Source organism: Pseudocercospora fijiensis (genome assembly GCF_000340215.1).
Source record: "Pseudocercospora fijiensis CIRAD86 unplaced genomic scaffold MYCFIscaffold_8, whole genome shotgun sequence".
NCBI lineage: Eukaryota > Fungi > Ascomycota > Dothideomycetes > Mycosphaerellales > Mycosphaerellaceae > Pseudocercospora > Pseudocercospora fijiensis.
In genome coordinates this window covers 1,851,440-1,870,328 of record NW_006921539.1, presented here as the reverse complement: position 1 = coordinate 1,870,328, position 18,889 = coordinate 1,851,440, and the positions used below count along the sequence as shown (strand labels likewise).

Here is an 18,889-nt window from a genome sequence, read left to right as displayed (position 1 = left end):
TAATTGTCGTCGTCGAATAGAGGATAATCGTATGCTCGAGCCCCGTACGCGTATTCTAACCGTTTCTAAGTGCTATTACTACAATAATGCCGCTAAGAGAGACACGTACGAATACTAGTAAGCCGCTAGTGCGATTAGACGACGAGGTAAATAACTCTACGCTAAAGAAGAAGGTGATCCGCACTCTCGAGAAGACTATTAGTCCGCCGCTAATAATAAGAAGGAATGCTAATACGGCTTAGTAAGTAAAGGGTAGCTCGAAGAGTAGGTCTTCCGGCGGCAAGAAGAGCAAAGCGACTGCCGACCTAATCGTTAATCCCTCGGATCTACCGAATAAGGAGACCGTAGCGGCGCCGGTAGAGGAGACTAGCGGTATAGAACTACTAAAATCGGCTGTTTCTTCCTCCGCTACGACCTCTATTTCCTCCTCTTTTAATACCGCGTAGGAGGCGGCTACTACTACTAGCAGCTAAGCCGCTCTCGCTATAGGCAACGTTCCTATTACTTAACCTAGCTCTTTCTCGGACGAGACCTTCTATTATAAAGGACAGTAGACGGTGTTTAATACAACGAAGAAGGGTACGGCGCGGACGATAGCAACGAAGGGTATAAAGTTCTTATTAGCGAATAAACAAGAGGCTTAGAACGGATATGCGTAAGTAGCGAAGATAGCGAAGTTAAACGGCTTAGCGGCATTTAATTAAGTCGTTATTCGTACTAAAGCGGACGGTTAGAAGTTGGCTTTTACTAGCGATTAGCATTAAGCTAGAGATAATATTAATAGCGATAAGGTCTATAGCGATGCTCTAGATTGTAGTAAAGGATTAGCGCTTGCCTCGCGGAAGAATATCTTTATTAATATCGACTTCTTAACGAAGCCTAAACTAGTAGTAGCTAGACCTTTAGGTGTTAAGAAGTTAGGTAAACCGGCTTCTAATCTAACCTTAATTTAGCTTGCTAACGCCGGCGTTGTAACAGCTAAATTAGAGGTATAGAACCGGTAGGACTATTATATTCTAAGAGACCTTCTTTATAGCTATAAAGACTGTCTAAATTATTATAAGGCTAGTAAGCATACTTGCTAGCGTAACAAAGCACTAAAGGACTATAGTAAGAACTACTTTCCGTTCTTTAACGCTACTATAATTGAGGGCTATAAGGCTATCGCTTCTAGCGAGTAGAAACGAGATCTAGTGACTAATAAGCTCGAGAATAGGATGCCGGTGCGTCTAGAGATAATAGTAATTAAGAGGAAGATCTAGTTAGAGTTTTAGAAGGGTAAGGCTCGAAAAATACGAGGCCGCCGAAGCAGTAAGTCCGACTCGCTATATAAAGCTGTTCCTACTACTAGAAGTCAGCCTATTATTTATAACAACTTCGGTAAGGACTTCGGTCGTATTCTAGACAGTAAATTGCGCGGTAGTAGTATTATACCTAGCACGCTAAGTAAGACACCTACTCGGGCTCTTGTAAAGACTAGTCTACGTAATGTTATACTGCTGCGGAATATCGTGCAGTGCGAGAAGCTAACGGTAGAATTCTTCGACTAGGTTGCCTTATAGCGCGAATTCTAGGATTACGACTATTTACAGCCTTATATCGCCTATTTCGTCGGTATAGGCTAGACGCTAGAGACTATCTGCAATTTATTAAAGGACGACTAGCCGGCGGCACTTAGCAAAGTAGATAGTATAAGGTTAAGATTAAAGAAAGCTATCGTCGAGTTTATAAGGAAGAAACAGGATAAGATTATAGCGGCGGAAGCAGCCGCGGCGGAGGAAGGAGAGAAATTCTAAGAATCCGGGCTTTCTTTAGGCATCGATCTTTGCATATCTACAATATATATAAACTTGTAATAAGCGGGAGATTCTTGCGGTAATAACACTTATTTAGCCCCTATATAGAATAGTCAATTAAATGCGTTAGTTATAGAACATAGAGAGCGATAGGCAAAGCTAGCGTTCGAATACATTTATTCGAATCTCTAACTCGGAGCTTTCCGCGCGCTAGTAGCGACTAGTTATATTACTCGAAATCTTCGAAGTCTACCTCTTGTTCGCTATCTTCCTCGTTATCTTCCTTAAACATACCCTTACTATTACAATACACTTCCGATAAGTCGTTAATTATCGACGGTAAGGTATTCTAAGCCTATTCTATCTATTAGGACTCTTCCGGGTCTAGCGCTATTATATTCTAGGCCGCGCCGGCGGTGTGTTCGAATTCGGCTAGATCGTACGGAATATCGATACTATTAACGTTATATCTAGTATATCTAAACAACGCCTTCGATCTACGACCTCTATACTTATATAGGTATTAAAGCAAGTAGTCCTAGAAGCCGACAAACCTTAGAAGGTTATCTCGGTATTTTTTAATAACTTTCTTTAGTAGATTGAAGCTGCCCTCGATCGGGTTCAAATCCGGCGAATACGGAGGCAAGAATTCGAGATAATGCCCGGCATCTAGTATCGCCTGTTTAACCCTCGCTCTATAGTAGATACTAGCATTATCTATTATAAAGATTATCGGCGGTCTATTTTTAAGGCAAGGAAGGACTTGCTCCGTTAACTAGAGATAAAAGCGGTCCGAGTTAATAGAGCCTTAGAATACGTAGGTATAAGGCAAGTAGCCGTATAGCGTAAAGGCAGGCAAAACTAACTATCTAACTTCTCGCTTTATATAGGCAACATTAACGCAAGTTAACCCTCTTACTAACTAGCTATACTTCTACTAACTAGTCTTCTAATTATAGGCCGTCTTATCGATAAATACGAGTCGATCTACCGGCTATTTAGCGCACCTAATCGTCTATAGCGCACGCAAGAACGGATTGCGCTCCTTCGCTTCGCGTTTAACCCTCTTACGAGTAAGACCTATCTCCTGCTTCAAGATCTTCGATAACGTAGGCACCTTTACCTAAACGCCCTTACCGCCGTCCTTTATCGGTCGAAGCCGTAGAAACTCGTCTATAAGAGCTTGTATTATTTCTATAAGATAGGCGTCCGGACGGTCTTCGAGATATCTATATAAGAAGTTACGTTCTTCTTATAGAAGAAGTGCCTTATTACTACGCTTTAGTCCGCTAGTTTGCTTAGTATATAACGCTCCGAAGATGCGATATTTCTCTTAATATCTATACATAGATCTAATAGTTATTAGCAACTTAGCAAAGGCATAAACCTACTTAGCAGACTACCCTTTAGTAAACAGGTTTATTAGCTGGCCTTGCTAGTCTAGGTTTATACGAGCGCTCTTCACTATAGCGGGCTTAGCGGACAGCTGTAGTAACGATAACAACACCTTAAATTAGTCTATACTACTCGGAAACCGACGACACGAATATTAGAGGACTCTAGGCGTAAGAGAGAGAACAAATAATTCAAAAACCACCAAAATAGCGGTGTGGTTCCTCTCTCGGAGGTGTAGGGTTCTCCCCGCACTTACTAACAGGTTTTAGGCAAAAGATAGTATGTCTTTTATATATATCTTTTATGTAGCTTTTGTATATCTTTTATATATCTTTTATATATCTTTTATATATCTTTTATATATCTTTATATATCTTTTATATATCTTTTATATATCTTTTATATATCTTTTATATATCTTTTATATATCTTTTATATATCTTTTATATATCTTTTATATATTTTTATATATTTTTATATATTTTTATATATCTTTTATATATCTTTTCTATATCTTTTCTATATCCTTTATATATCTTCTTTGTTTATCTTTTGTTTATCTTTTGTTTATCTTTTGTTTATCTTTTGTTTATCTTTTGTTTATCTTTTATTTATCTTCTAGTATACGTCTCGAAAAATGCGATGTCTTAGCATTCTCAACCTTAACGCAAAATACAGTATACCGAGAAAACCGTAGTTAAAGACCATATTAGGGTGTCCGTATTAGGGAATCAATTGTCGAAAGGTCGGGGATAAAGCATAAGGAAACATTGAAGTTCATGGAGTTGAAGGCACCCGTGATAGCTGACAACAACATCGGGTCCGTGCTCAGCGGTGAACTCCTGAAACGCGTTCGCATCTTCTCTACCGCAACACCACTGCTCTACCAAACACCTTTGATGTTCTGCTTTGCGGCTCGTTCAATCCTGGCCTTGCTATACTGAAAGCACTCGGGGAGTCCCGTCGCTGACCATCGCTCGCCAAGAATCATCTTCGCAAGCCCTGGAGAACAGCTGAATATTCTCGCCATTCCATGCCCGTTATGGCCCGCGTTGATCCACTGCCCTTCTTTACCTTCTATCGCGCCAACCATAGGAACTGAGTCTGGAGTCATCGCTATAATGCCGGTCCAACAATGCTCAGCACCTTCCCCGTGTCTGGATGTCCTGACACTGTCCTCTGGAAAGAGTTTCTTGAAAGTACGAGCTGCTGTGGCCGCGACCTCCTCGTTGTAGCTGGAATCATCAAACGTAATGATGGAGTTCTTGGTTTCCTGGCTCCATTCTGGGTTCTCTCTTGAGACGCCGAAGACCACAGTCCCATCGCCTTTGCGCTGAATGAAAGAGAAGAAATGCTTGAGATCATACCTCAGCGATGCCGTGCTCTTCAGTGCCCTTGAGCCTGACAATGAATACGATGGCACAAAAGAATGGGCCTGAGCACGATTTGGTGTAACGAATGATTCGAGCTCAGGCAAAAGGTATGCGGAGTACGCGTTGGTACAATGCACGACGTTCTCGGCTGCAACCACTCCTCGTGGAGTCTGCACATCCCATCGATTGGAGTCGTTCTCGCCATTAGGGCTGTGACTGGTCACCGCTGTGGCAGGACAATGCGTATATAATCGAACGCCCTTGGCAATGAGGCCGCTCAAAAGGAATTGACCAAGCTTAGCAGGATGAGAGCTTCCCGCTGGCCATTCATACGCAGCAACGGCATCTCTCACTCCAGTTCTAACTTTCGCCTCCTCGCCATCGAAGGAATTGACGTGCGAGACGTCCCCTCCAGCAGCTTGGTATGCCTCAAAGCTTTGCTTTTCGTACTCCGCAAATTCAGCTGTCAAACAGACATCAAACGTTGTCGTCGGATTGAAGTCGCAAGGGACTTGGTGCTTCTTCACGAAAGCGGCGACCCTTTCAAAGACGAGCTTCTCATTCTCGATAATTTTCCTGGCTTGCTCGGGTCCGTGGATACGAGCGTAGGCGGCAAATCCACGGAAAGCATCTGGGCGAACGTGTCCGGCATTTCGACCAGACGCCCCAGAAATTGCTTCCCGTGCCTCGAGGATTGCAATATCCTGTGCCTCAACGCCGTTTTCTTCCAATGACCAAGCTGTTACCAAGCCCGAGAGTCCAGACCCAATAATGAGGTACTTGACCGCTGCAGGGGCGGGTTGATGTTCGTTCTCGTGCAAGTGCTCAAACGCCCTAGTCGTTCTGTGCCAATATGATAGACACGGCTCTGATATCGGCAGCGATCGGTGTCCATTCTCTCGGGCGACAGATGTCCTATCCGGGAGTTTGGCTTGGAAGGTCGGACTTTCTGCAGCATGCGGTGCCATGGTATAGACAACGATGTGTACCTAGGCAAGTCGAAAAGCTTTTCGCCACGCAATACCGCATGAACACCACCTCACAGTCAGAACTACCAAGCAGGGCGTGTTCCATTCGTTGACAACCACCCTTTTTCCGCCACCAGATGCCTATTGCTACCACTTTGAGTTGCCCGGCCGGCGATTCGCCTATGGCCTCTATCTGCACCCTGGCTAGCTGGTGCCAAGACGCCAGTTTGTGCCAAGAGGCCAATCTGCGAGGACGCAGTGCAACGTCGTGCACATAGCCGATAACGTTAGCAAGTGAATACACATATGACCACGCGACAACATTGATACGTCTCGGCCCGAGAATGGAGAGTGGAGAGTGGGCATGCATCCTGGCGGTCATTAAAAACCAACCACATCCCCTCGCGCCTTGAGAGGGCGAAGACCATCCGTCCAGCATGAAGCTCTTCGGTGGCAAGAGGCCAGCCTTCCTGGCTGCGGCACCAGAACGGAGCAAAGAAGAGAAAGCATTCGTTCGCAGACTGGACATCTTCCTGATGACATTCGGCTGTATTTCCCAAGTCATCAAGTATCTCGATCAGCAGAATATCAACAATGCCTATGTCAGTGGCATGCAAGAGGATCTCGAACTCTATGGCGACGAACTCAACTACTTCACGACGGCCTTCAATGTGGCATACTGCATCATGCTTGTCCCTTCGCAAGTCATTATGACTTACGTTCGTCCGTCGTTCTGGCTATCGGGTCTCGAAGTTGCATGGGGGGTGATGACCGGTCTGATGGCTATGGTGACCAGTGCCAAACAAGTATACATCATTCGAGTCTTCCTCGGAGCCTTTGAAAGCAGCGCTTGGCCCGGATTGACAACGCTCTTAATGCACTGGTACACGCCAACCGAACTCGCCAAAAGAATGGGGTTTTACCACTCCTGTCAAGCCATCGGCAACATGCTCTCAGGAGCAATGCAGGCGGCCATCATGTCGACAATGGACGGACGCTATGGGCTCGCAGGCTGGAGATGGCTCTTCATCATCAACTGCATCATCACAGTCATCTGGGGGTTCATGGGCATTTTTATGTTACCGGATGTAAGAAATTTTCAGAGAAGACACGTTCTGCATTTGGCTGTCCCGTTCTAACTGATACCAGTACCCCAACAAACGCAACCCCCGAGCTTTCTGGTACAGTCGCAACGACCAGGAATTGGCCATCGGTCGTTTGCTACGACACAAGAGAGCCGAGCCAAAGAAGATCACTTGGGAGTCCGCGAAACGAACATTCTCTTCCTGGATCATTTACTTTATCCCCGTCCTCTACGCCGGAACAGTGCTTGCCACCTACGGCTACGTCTACTTCGGTCTCTTCCTCAAGAAACAATTGAAGCCCGATGGTACGAAGAGATGGTCAACCGAAGAGGTCAACGTAATCCCCATCGGAGGTGGTGCCATCAACGTCGCTTTCGTGTGGATCTGGGCTCTGCTCTCAGATTTCCTCGGAACGAGATGGACGCTCATCGTCACTCAAGGTATCATCGGTCTGATTCCTTGCATTATCATGACAATCTGGACCAGTCATCCAAATTCGATCCCGATCTCCGCAGCGTACGCCAGCTACTTTATCAACTACCTCGCACTCGGAACCGCGCCTCTGATCTTCGCTTGGTTGTCGGATCTTATTCCCCAGGACCCTGAAGCTCGCAGTCTAATCGTCGGTGTCAGTGTTTCCTTCTACTATGCAATTTCATCTTGGAGTCAAGTCTTGGTGTGGCCAGCAGGTCAGGCTCCGTTTTACAAGTATGGTTGGCAAGCTTGTATTGCCCTCTGGGTGATGTGTATTGCTATGACCTGTACGTTGAGATATATCGATGTCAAGTATATGAGACCCAAGAGGCTGGCCTTTGCGGCGGGAGTTGATGCCGGAGAGATTGTGATTGCTGGTCACGCGATTGCGGCTAAGACGAGTATGGATGGAGATGTGGATGCTGATGCTGATGGCAAGAAAGAGGCTGATGTTAAGATCGTGCCGACGGCTACATGATAGACCATAGAGTATAGATGGCGTTTAGCCTCTCATGAAATCGTCTGCATGTTTCGAACCCATTCTCAAAACACTTTCTACATCGAAGCCTGCGATTCTGGCACCGACCAAGCCTTTTGTGAATGGAGGTAAGCAGATCGAGAACCAGGTAATCGTCCAGATGTAGCCGACTGTTCGTTCAAATGTGGTGAAAGGGTCGCTTTTCGAACGTCCTGTGTAGCGTCTCCAACAATGTTGCACGAAATCTTCGATCGTGATGATCACGGGTTGTGACAGGAAGAACTGGAATTCTCCGACGTCGTGTCTTACGGCATTGAAGATGAGCGACCAATGCAGTGTCTGTAACAGTCAGCAACAGACTTTGGATGACGTTTCAAACTGAAAGGAAAGGTTTCTTACCAAACTGAAACAGAACGTCAAATAAAGCTGCATATATCTCGACCCCAACGTGCCCTTCCTCAGTCCCAGAAATCGCGTCAGTAGTATGGCAGGTTGATGGAGCATCTGAGAAGCAAAAATATGATCAGCAATTCATAACACAAAATTCATCCTGCCGCGCATCTTCTTACCCTCCTTGTCAACTGATGCCAAACAGCACTCCATGTCCTCCTGACACTCCACATCTCCTCCAATGGACCAAAGAATGGCGGCCATTCCCACCGATCACATATGCCCAAGGCCACACTACCGGCCGCAGCCAAATTATAGATCATCCCAATCGAATGCCATGCCCAACCTGTAACTAACCAACCGATTGCGATGTTGAGGAGATAATGTGGTCCGATGTGATTTTCAATAGCGAGAGTCGCGCCGAGGAGATATATTGTGATCATCTTCTTGATCCATGAGAAGATTGCCGAAAAGATTCGATCGCGAACATATATCCATTTTGGTTTGCCGGAGTCAGTGATGGGTGGAACATTTTTCACTTGCCAATTCCAACCGATTCCTCTTCCGAAAAGGTTTAAACGAATGGTAAATTTCAGACGATCCCAGAACGTGTTGCAGTCTTTGATTCCTGTTCCGGATGGGTATTTGTCCTGGACCCCGCTTCCTGGGACTTTTGATGGGCCTTGGAATCGAGGTTCGGGTTCGCCGGATGCTGGGGAGAAGACTAGGAAGTCGAGGTAGCCGGTGAACCAGGAGAAGAGCAAGATTGTGGAATTATAGTCTTCGAGGATTGTGCCGGAAGTGTAGTATGGTCGAAGGAAGAATAGGCAGGAGAGGATGGGTAGTGTCGCGAGAATTCGTCCTTGGCTTTTGGGAAGGAGCCATGGAAGGATTGTGAAGAGGTATGCTGTTGGGGTGTAGAGGGCCGGGAGAGGGCGGCGGTCTTCTAGGGGAGGGTAGATTGATGAGAGATGATTGAGAAGTGAAGCCATGTGGGACGATTGTGGAGTTGGAGATGGTAGTAGGAGGGATAGGGTGTTATGAAAATGTTCATGATCGATACAGTAAGCTGAGGTTCTGAGCGTCCCAGGCCTCCCAGATGTGCGTGAGCGGGGCCAGGATCATCATTATGGAATTGTGCTGCAACAGCAGTATTGCCTACACTGCCACCTCGATGATATCTATCGGAAGCAGACGACTGGTATGATGCCGAACTTGTGCAACGATTCCTTTAGCGCGGTCCTCCCGCGCGAGCCCATAGTCGGAGATATCCATTCCGAGCTCATCATACCAGGGATAGAAGCTGATTCAGCCGAGCGTTCAAGATTCGACCCTGCTTCGAAGACATATCGAGCTGCGTAGAATCGCTATTGAAGAGCTGATATCCTGGAGGTCCGGTCGACTACAGCTTCCTGACAATGCACAAGCCAGAGTCGAGCTCTGTGAAAGTGTTCCGTTTCATGACTTATGACAGCAGTCAAAGTCAGCTGTGGCCTCTTCTCACATCTCAGGCATAGCATTGATGCATCTGCATTGCGTTCTGCCAAGCGAGAAAGTATGGCATGCCGGGTCCTGGGGCATATCTCTGAAGAGCTTGTCTTGCTTTCCGTGCATCTTATGCCTGGTTATGTATCGCAAACATACTCAGCACAAGGCACGTTGGCTTTGATGGCTTGACCAGGTGTCATTGATCAGCCCACGATGTCTCCATAACGCGGCTATCCTCATCCTCTTCACAATCATCCCTCGTTCCCAATCTCCATCTCTTCCTTCCCACATCCTCACTTATAAATCTCATCAAAGGGCCTCGTATCATTAAAACAACTCTCCCAAACCTCATTAACAACCCTCGCAGCCTGTACATCATCCTTACAAGCCGGACGATCTCTCACACTCAACGCCGCCCTCCGTCTCACGCATTCCTGCAACTGCTGCGTCAAACCCCACTGTCCTCTCGTGAAAGCCTCTCTCGTCCACCTGCACTCCCCACTCAACATACTCGCCCGAATCTCCATGCAAGCGGCATGTCTCAAATCCAAAGGATCCATCTTGAAACGTAAATGATCATATGCATGCACCATTTCATGCGCGAGCGTGTCTTCCAAGTGTCCACGGTCTCGGAATTGGTTGGCGCAGAGCATGATCCCGTGGTCTGGGCTAAAGCTTCCGGTTTGGGCGGTTGTGCATTTTCTGCATTTTATGTTGTGTGGCCCTATACTTGCGGCGCCGTTGGAGGGGCCGAGGAGGTCGATGTTGTGTTTCATGAAGGTTATGATGGGCGAGGCTTTGAAGAGATAGGCGACATCTGATTCGCAGCGGGCGCAGTCTGGACTTTCGTTAATGGTGTCGCGTTCGGAGAAGTAGGCGTTGCGAGTTTCTTGGGAGGCGGTGTTGGTGAAGATTGAGAAGAAGTTGGACCAAGTTAGGTAGGTTTGTTGGTCGGATGGGGAGGTTGAAGATGAAGAGGGATTAGCCTGTGATTCTGCCATGTTGGGCGATCGATATGGCAAAATCGCGTAGAGGCAATAATTGATGAAAAGAGGAGTGGAAAGAATGTCTAGAATACCCGCTGATAGCTCGGATGTATCTCGCTCCGCGGAAGTGAAGGCATGCTTCACGTGTTTCGATCAGCTACAACAACCTGTACTCCACCATCACGATATCGCAATTGTTTTGAAAGAGGGGAGGGAAATATTGATGGAATCAGTACTGCGTGTGCATGATGCAGTGACTTCGGTATTTTCGCCGTACGTACGAGTCTTACAAGCGAGACCCCAACTCCAATACCTTATGCTGCTTGCTGCCCTCATACGATCCCAGAACGCCAACCTCGTGCCCTGAATATGCCAGACCGAGCCCAGTACGAGAAGTTGTTATCTTGTCATCTATCGTCACTCATTACACCGCACCTATCACTGGTTGGACTTCTCCTTGTTCTGGGCACTCGTTCGCTGGTAATGCCGCTCGCCCTTCACGCAGTGCTTGATGATCCACGGGTGCTGCTCAACATCCTCGAGACATAATCTCTTCTCCGGATCAAGCACGAGCAGCTTCTTAATTAAATCTCTGGCTTCAGCACTCACGAAAGGAGGGATCGTCATCTCGCACCGCGCGATTCTGCGCTGGGTCATAACCGGCGTGTCCTCAAATGGTGCCTCTCCAACCAGGAACTCGTACGTGAGCACGCCTAAGCTCCATAGATCAACCTTTTCTGAGTACCAATTCTCCTCGCGGCCTGGCTTGATCATCTCCGGCGGAAGGTAATCGAGGGTACCACACATGGTATTTCTCCGGTTGTTGGGCGCGTGTACACTCCAGCCAAAATCTGAGATCTTGATCTCACCATGCAAGCCCACGAGAATGTTTTCTGGCTTGATGTCCCGATGCATGACATGCTTCTTGTGCAGGTATTTCAGCGCGCTCGCCATTTGCGCAATGTATTGCGCTGCCTGCCATTCTGGGAACCGCTGTGCTTTCCGCAAATGTTTGTACAACTCTCCTTTGCCGGCGAACTCGAGAATGAGGAAGATTCGTTTTGTGTCGTGGAAGTGGCCGTAAAGACGAAGGATGTTCGGGTGAGCAAGGTTTGACTGGATCTCAATCTCGCGACGAACTTGCTTCTCGACCTTGCCTGCTTGAAGCTCGCTCTTGTGTAGCACCTTCAGCGCGCATACGAAGCCTGTGCTTCGTTCTCGAGCGAGATAGACGCGGCCAAATTTGCCCTTTCCGAGCGGCTTGCCAATCTCAAACATACCCAAATGCCACTGCTTGGGCTTCTGCTTCTCCTCGACTTCCTGGTTTCCTGCTGCTGAATCCGACGGTCTCGCTTCGGAAGACGGTCGCTGTGCTGCTTGTGAGGGAAGTGTGATCTTTGTTGCTATCTTCTGGCCGGCTGCGTTGGTGGGTATTTTCTGCAGTGGAAGCTTCATGCGATTCTGTGCGGATGCGCCGAGATTTGACAGCGATATTGTGGTAGTCGTCTAAAGGTTCCTGTCAGCGATTTCTTCTCAAGATGAACATGCGCAGTCATACTTTGGTCTTGTGCTGGTATGCGGCATTTGGATCCTGGTTCTCTTCCTGCACTGATATCGCCTCGAAGCGCTTCTCGAGATTCTGCATGTCCCCCATTCTGTATGCTGTCAATGAATGAGAAGGTCGTGTTTCAATGACAGTATACTATACTGGCAAAGTGAGTACTGCCAGAGTGGTAGCTGCTTGTGTGATTGGTGTTCAAGTTCGTCAGCGAGTTGGCCGAGCTGAAGTAAATAGTCGCTTGGCAACCGTTGCTATGCGACTCAGCCTTGTCGGCGTTTGGAGCTCCCCACTTCCGACCAGCCAAGCCAAGATTCGAGATCCGAGATTCAGTATTCTGATCTGAGCAGCCAAGCAGCATCGGCGGAACACGAATGAAGATGGCGGAAAATGGGGCACTTCCGGGCGCGCAGACTGCGACGAGCAGAAATGGAGTCTGGCGCATCAGCACTCGCAAGCAACCCATCCTGAAAGCCGAGCCGATCGAAGCTCTGTCCAACGACATAGGCATTCCCATTCCCGAGATGATCTTTGGCGACAACTTTGTCTCGATATCGCACGTCAAATCTGGCTGGACGCTATCGTTCAATGCACGCGACGCGCTGGATCGGGTGTCTAAGACCGAGGAAGGGATGCTTCAAGTCGCAGTTGCTGAAGAGTGGAAGAAAGAGCGATCGCATCAAGAAGAGGTCAAGCAGGTAGTGAAGCCTTTCGACTGGAGCTATAGCACAGACTACAAGGGCACGACAAATGCTGCGACTGTAAGTGGAGAATGGCAAGCTAGTTCACAAGCAAAAGATCCCATCCGGACAGATCTGCTCAGCCGGCAGGATCCGATCCAGTTCTTCGATGCTGTGGATTTGTACGAAGACGAGCTTGCGGATAATGGAATTGGCTTGCTCAATATCAAAGTCAGGATGATGCCAGAGAGGTTGCTTCTACTGTGCAGATTCTTCTTGCGGCTTGATGGGGTCATCATCAGGATAAGAGACACGCGGGTGTACGTGGAGCACAACACGAACAAGGTTATCAGGCAGTATACAGCAAAAGAGGAGAAGTATTCGGTAATCGAAGAGAAGCTTCGAGGCATGAGGGAGAGTGTGCCTGAAGCATTTCGGGATGCGAATCAGCTGGCTCAGCTTCTGCCGACTGTTGAGGATACAACGGACATTTTCGAGGTTTCATGAACATCACTTGCGGCATGGCATCTTTTGAGCGTCGATTGCGGACCACACATTTCGTTGGATCGCCGGTGGGCAGCAATTGATTGCTTCTCCACAAGAGGCGTCCTCGCGGGAACCCTTGGTTGACTTGTCGCTGCCATGGGCGACGGCCTGACAGTATTGCATATTCCGCTCTCGGAACCGGTCACATCTCGCTGTGTGACAGGTTAAAGCGCCAACCATCGACTGCATCGAGAGCCCTTGCCCTTCCCGCTAAGCGGCCGCGGTCCATCGTTACATGGGCCTGAGAGTCCTTTTCGCTCAGCTTGAAGCAGAGCTTCCGGAAGGTATGCGATTCCTGTCCTTCTAGGACCGAAACCAAGTAGAAGAGCGGCAGACCCGTGCCGTCAACTCGTTCCAGATTGGCGCGAGTCAGCAGTTTGGGCCGAGCTCAAGAATCGGCACAATGTGGCATCGGAGCTCACTCCGTAGGAAGCAGTCCATCAATTGATTACATGTTCTACAATGATCGCCGCTCGAATCTGCTATAACATCGTGAATGGTCGAAAGAATGGTTTGAATGCCCCACAGCCAGGCAGACGATGTGATCAAGAAACGTCGGCGCGGCTGGAAGGTTAAGATTGTTTACATGTACATTCAGCAACGAGAATTACAGTAGCAGTAAGAAGTACAGACGGATAAGATCCTGCTTTGTGACACTGTAGTAGAGAGGTTTAGCCTGATACTTAGGTAAGCGCTCTGAGCTGCCGACGCACGTCCCTCGGTCACATGCAAGGCGCTTCGGCATCGGCACGGCAGAGCTCATTGATTGGGCGCTACGCGTTCCCACCTGAACCCCGCCTCGTGACTGACACGAGACCGAGATGGCATGCCGGCCACGTCCACAGCACCAACAGCTCCCAGCTCCTCTATCTCTTGTTGGGAGCACGAGTCTGCCTGTTGCTTCTATACCATCCGTCTTCCACGTCCTATTGTGCAACGAATACCCGGCAGATGTGGTATCGATAAGGACAGCAGCCTACGACTGCTATTGCTGGTCCGCTCGGGCGACTGACATCGACGGTGACCATGTTGCAGCCACAGAACCTGGCTGCCGTCAGACGGTATGCCTTGACATCGATAGCTACCCGAGCCACCATCACAGCCATCGTTCGTAGCAGTGCTGCTTACATTCACTCTCCCTCTCGCAGCTTCTTCGGCTGGAAGCGGCCGAGCGACTATGCCAACAAGAACGACCCTATGTACTACCGACTGTGCAAGTATCGGACACTGAAGACAAGAGCGAAGCTATTAGAGAAGCTGCGTCGAAAGGGTCGATGGGACTGGGACGTGAATCAACGCCCATTCTTCACATCAAAGCATATCAGATTCGCCAGTCATGTAGGGAGGCCGAAATGGTATCCTCGAAAGGGCGATGAGGACGCTGAAGAGAAGAAGCCCGAGGAAATACACGAGGAAAATGGCTTTGAGCTTAGCCAACGCGAGAAGGAGTGGAAAGAGCAGATGGAGGCCATGCGGAAGCGTGTTGAGCAGGACCCATACGAGGCAGTCTTCGGGAAGCGTTTCGAGCCTTTCTGGAGCCCATTGGTACCGAGCTGGATGCGGGAGGATATGGGCCTCGCAGGCTTCTCGAAGCTGAAAGACACCCCTTCTACCCCCTCTTCGACATCCAGTAGTAAAAGAGATCCAATAGAGAAGAAGCAGCCTGCCGCACAATACAAGCCACTTGATCCAGAACCGATGAGACGAAATCGATCTCCTTCCCCACGCAGGGAGGACGTGCCGGAAGGTCAGCTCACGAACTACAGCTACGATTCGAAGAAGACCGCGCATCTTCCTGAAGCTGACGGCCCTAATGGCCAACTTACCAGTTACTCTTATGGCTCGTCCACATCTTGGGACTCCTGGACGAAGAAGACCAGACGAGAAGAGTGGGATTCGGTCACTGGCCAGACCAGACGTTACGAGTACGATCCAATTACAAATCGTATGGTGCCCGTAGACGGACCAAAGTCGATGGAATCTGAGGTGACGAAGCTTGGCTCCGAGCTCAAAGATCATCCCAAAACATCTGAATCGCCATTGATGGACCACAGTTTCAAGGCAAATTGGATCGAGAGGTCGAAACCCGAAGGTAGTGAAGCTTCCAGACTCCGCGCAGCATTGAAGGGACAGCCCAAAGGCTCTCTGTCTCCCCTCATGGCTCATGGCTTCAAGTCAGTCCTGAGTGAGAAGTCTTCTGAGGCAGTCGATGTGCCTGTCAAGACTTCCAAGACTTCGCTGGAGGTGCGCAAAGCCATACCTGTCCCAACTCAGAACTCAGAAGGCAAAAACACTTCCGTATACTTTCCATCTCTGCTCAATACATCTCTCCAGGCCCGCGCTACAAACCACTCCGCCGTGACCACAGTGCCGGACAAAGATGTTGATACTTTGACGGCTGAAGATGTTCGTGCTTCGGTTGGAAAACACAAGGCCGAGACGACAACGAAGAACAGCTTGCAGAACAATGTCGATGAGTCAAGAGCTCGACAGTACGGCAAGGCAGATCTCGCTTCAAGTCAGTGGGATCAAGCAGAATATAGAGTCATGCTTGAACAGCAGATTCGCCACTTGATCAGAGCAAAAGAGAAACTGCTCAGAGATGGATCTACAGCAGAGTTGGCGGCTATTGAGAAGAAGCTGGATACCACAAATCAGCAGTTGGATCAACTGGATAGTATTCAGACTGCGAAGCTTGGGACAGAAGCTGTTGCCAAGCTGGAAAGTGTGGTGGAGCCTGTGCCCAGACATGAATCTAGCACCACGCTGCGATCAGCTCTCGATCGACTGGAGGCCAAAGAGTCGAGAAGGTGGACGCCAGAGGAACTTCAGAAACTCGAAGAAATGCGAAGATCAGGCGTACCATATGACCAGATCATGTTGAAACTTGGTCGAAGCTCAAAGAGATCTGCTGTTGAGGCTGCGGACTTGGACGACTCTGCTGCTCACGAGTCCACGGGTGACTACAGTGATTACAAGGCGAACGTGCCCAGAGACTGGGAGAAACAGGCAGAGCTACTTCAAGCAGACCGTATACGCCGGACACGAGGTGATCCTGTGAAACAAGCCGAGGACGATATCATGTCGATGCGGAAATCTGGCATGCGGTGGATCGACATCATGAACGTGAGGAAAGCCAAGTACGAGGCCGAGAAGGCGCAGCAAAAGGCTGCTGCTGAGGCTCGGGATGCCGAGAAGAACTCGAAGCTCGCGAAGGCCAACGCCTTGCTTGAGGCTGAGATCCAAGAACAGAAATCCAGAATGCAAGCGCACGAGACCCGCTACGCACACAAGATACAGTCTCTTCGCAAAGAACTCGATACTGCTTATGAACAGAGCAGTACCAATGCTGAGATGCATGTCGATCGCATCAAATATCTTGAGCAGGAGCTCGAGAAGGCTCAGAAGGCTGCCGGCGAGAAGTCCAATGTCGAGAAATATCAGAGCGAGACCGATCGCTACAAGAAAAAGATCGCAGAGCTACGGAGAGAGCTCGATAGTGCTTTCAAGCAAAGCAGTACGGCGTCTGAAAAGCACGTTGAGCGAATACGGCAGCTGGAGAAAGAAGTTGACAGCGCTCAGAAGAATAGCGCATGGAAGTCTAGATGGGAAAAGCAGATCTACGTAAACGAAAATCAAGCGCTACGTGACCAGCGCGACAGCACTAAGATGAGCAGCAACATCAAGGAAGAGAAGCATCTCGAACGGATTAGGCAACTTGAGCGCGAGCTGGCAGAAGCACGAAAGCAGAATATGCCAGCAGAAGCGACGCAAGCCGAGGGCGATATGAGCGCCAACGTCACAAAGTTCGCCAAGGGCAACAGTAAGTGGTACAAGCAGCCCGCTTCGCTGCCCTTGGATAAGGAGCTGGATAGAGAACTTGCCAAGTACGAGCCGAAGCAGAAGAGCGATCAAGATCTCGTGCGAGAGGTTCGTGACATCTACGAAAAGCAGTATGGTAAGATTGATGTCAACCACCGCCAGACGCCACCAACTATGCCTCGAGCACAAGTCGCAAGAAAGGAGCCACAGGTTGTCGAGGTTGAATCCGATGTTGATCTTGGCAAGGCCCTCGCGGACTACGAGAAAGAGCAGACGTACAGCTTCAAGCGTGACAACCTGCAAGCGGAACTCGCTGCGCAGGAGAAGGAAGCTCATGAAGCCCAGGCATTGATGACTCCGGAAAGCCCTTTCAAGATGCGCTCGACGAACGCGGATGAGCTCGACTTGGACAAAGATGTACATGGAGCCAGAATCATCGAGAAAGACGCCCCGAAAGTGATCTCGTCAGACAATGTTGAAAATAAGCCGTCACAAAGTCAGGCATATTCGGGCATTCAGTGGGCAGAACCGCCTCTTTACAAGGTACTCGCCTACGATTCTGGCAATGACATGTTCTCGATTGCTACGACTTCGACCAACTTTACTGGCAAAGAGACACCAATATCGATCCCGGAAGCTCTTTCCCACCTCTACCAGCCCGCTAGGTTTGTGTCTCACTTCGCCGAGCTTCAGAAGGAGGGTTTCCAGGTGATACATGGCACCAAGGATCTTCTCGTATTCAAGAAGGTTGCCAAGACCGAGTCTCCCTCTACTACCAGTGCAATAGCGACACCTGGCCTCGAAGATCACGGCCTTTTGAAAGGAGCAGAATCCAAGAAGTCTGTCAGTGTCAACCCCATTGATGGGACCACAGAACCAGACACCGGTAGTTTCGCCTCACCTACCGGCTTGGTCGGTGACCGGTGGGACAACATAATCTCCAGCGAAGGTATTGCCCAGTCGCCAAGCACTGTCTCTAACGCTACCTCCAAATCTTCTCCATCAACATCGAACACCACTCCCAACTCAACCAAGCCGCCTCGCACTGAAGCCTCTGATGACATTAGGCACTACCCTCGCATCTATCGTGAAGAACGAGTCTTCAGTGGCAATCGACTCGGCAAACGCTCCGCCCTTCCCCGTCGCCATCACCACGATCCCACTCCAGAACAAGTCAAGGAGATGAAGAAGAAGTGGAAGAAGTATCGACGCAGATTCCGATTGGCGATCTTTACTGGTCTTGGTGCAAGCGCTTTGGCTTATGGCATTGGTGCCAAGATGGAGCGCGATGCTAAGGAGAAGAGGAAGGAGAACTGGGAGAAGATCTTAGAAAGGTCGAGAGGTAGATTCGATTGACTAAATGGTGGTGTTGGGTGGTTTTGGAAAACATGAGAGGAAGATGAGCTCCGACTCAAAGCGCTATGAGTCAAGAAATGGCTGGGGTGATGGTTGTTTTTGGAAGAAAGAGTAGGTTGTGGATGAGAGGAAAGTTTGACGTATTTTCGGATCTGCTTGTTCTTTTTACACTGGTTGCATGATCTCCGGGCGTGGCATGGTTTGCGTGGATATATACCGCTCACTTCTTTATGATTTACGAATAGCATGGAAGGCATGATTACACTACTCAGTCAAGGACTTTATATAGTCGAACGAATCGATGAGATTCCTTCCACTCCAGCTATCTTCATCGAGGCAAAGCTTCAGGCATTCTGCGGCTCTAGAGACATGTCTCATGAGCATTGTCCTGGCCTTCGAGAAGAGCGAAGATCAAGTAAGAAAGCATGTGGGTTCTTCACACCTTTTAAGAAGCTGTATTCGCTCCATTCTAGGTCTGGGGCTCTGCCTTTCAG

The 18,889-nt window shown here is 48.9% G+C and overlaps 6 protein-coding genes across 6 annotated transcripts; 3 read left to right on the top strand and 3 right to left on the bottom strand.

The window, feature by feature from the left end:
• Positions 1 to 4,030: 4,030 nt before the first annotated feature.
• MYCFIDRAFT_204818 (uncharacterized protein) lies at positions 4,031 to 5,532 on the bottom strand (the record flags this gene model as incomplete). The annotated part of the gene is made up of 1 exon (XM_007931950.1): positions 4,031 to 5,532. The coding sequence occupies one exon, from the start codon at positions 5,530 to 5,532 to the stop codon at positions 4,075 to 4,077; it is 1,458 nt and encodes a 485-aa protein (XP_007930141.1). The 3' UTR covers positions 4,031 to 4,074.
• A 430-nt stretch (positions 5,533 to 5,962) lies between these two features.
• MYCFIDRAFT_87346 (uncharacterized protein) lies at positions 5,963 to 9,321 on the top strand (the record flags this gene model as incomplete). Its single annotated transcript, XM_007931949.1, has 3 exons — positions 5,963 to 6,620; positions 6,682 to 7,458; positions 9,241 to 9,321. The coding sequence occupies exons 1-3, from the start codon at positions 5,970 to 5,972 to the stop codon at positions 9,319 to 9,321; spliced, it is 1,509 nt and encodes a 502-aa protein (XP_007930140.1). The 5' UTR covers positions 5,963 to 5,969.
• Positions 9,322 to 9,740: 419 nt separating this feature from the next.
• On the bottom strand, positions 9,741 to 10,448 carry MYCFIDRAFT_63937 (uncharacterized protein; the record flags this gene model as incomplete). Its single annotated transcript, XM_007931594.1, has 1 exon — positions 9,741 to 10,448. One exon carries the CDS (start codon positions 10,446 to 10,448, stop codon positions 9,741 to 9,743), a length of 708 nt encoding a protein of 235 aa, XP_007929785.1.
• Positions 10,449 to 10,670: 222 nt separating this feature from the next.
• Positions 10,671 to 12,136, bottom strand: MYCFIDRAFT_156715 (uncharacterized protein). Its single transcript, XM_007931948.1, has 2 exons — positions 11,992 to 12,136; positions 10,671 to 11,939 (listed from the first exon to the last, which is right to left on the bottom strand). The coding sequence occupies exons 1-2, from the start codon at positions 12,085 to 12,087 to the stop codon at positions 10,872 to 10,874; spliced, it is 1,164 nt and encodes a 387-aa protein (XP_007930139.1). The 5' UTR covers positions 12,088 to 12,136; the 3' UTR covers positions 10,671 to 10,871.
• A 235-nt stretch (positions 12,137 to 12,371) lies between these two features.
• Positions 12,372 to 13,178, top strand: TIP41 (TAP42 interacting protein; the record flags this gene model as incomplete). Its single annotated transcript, XM_007931414.1, has 1 exon — positions 12,372 to 13,178. The coding sequence occupies one exon, from the start codon at positions 12,372 to 12,374 to the stop codon at positions 13,176 to 13,178; it is 807 nt and encodes a 268-aa protein (XP_007929605.1).
• Positions 13,179 to 14,243: 1,065 nt separating this feature from the next.
• On the top strand, positions 14,244 to 18,395 carry MYCFIDRAFT_79504 (uncharacterized protein; the record flags this gene model as incomplete). The annotated part of the gene is made up of 3 exons (XM_007931947.1): positions 14,244 to 14,278; positions 14,366 to 17,175; positions 17,827 to 18,395. 3 exons carry the CDS (start codon positions 14,244 to 14,246, stop codon positions 18,393 to 18,395), a joined length of 3,414 nt encoding a protein of 1,137 aa, XP_007930138.1.
• Between the last annotated feature and the right edge of the window lie 494 nt (positions 18,396 to 18,889).

Coding starts and splice junctions, on each gene's coding strand:
- MYCFIDRAFT_156715 (XM_007931948.1), bottom strand. CDS start 12,087: ATGGGGGACATGCAGAATCTCGAGAAGCGCTTCGAGGCGATATCAGTG. Junction 11,940..11,991: donor CATACCAGCACAAGACCAAA/GTATGACTGCGC, acceptor AGGAACCTTTAG/ACGACTACCACAATATCGCT.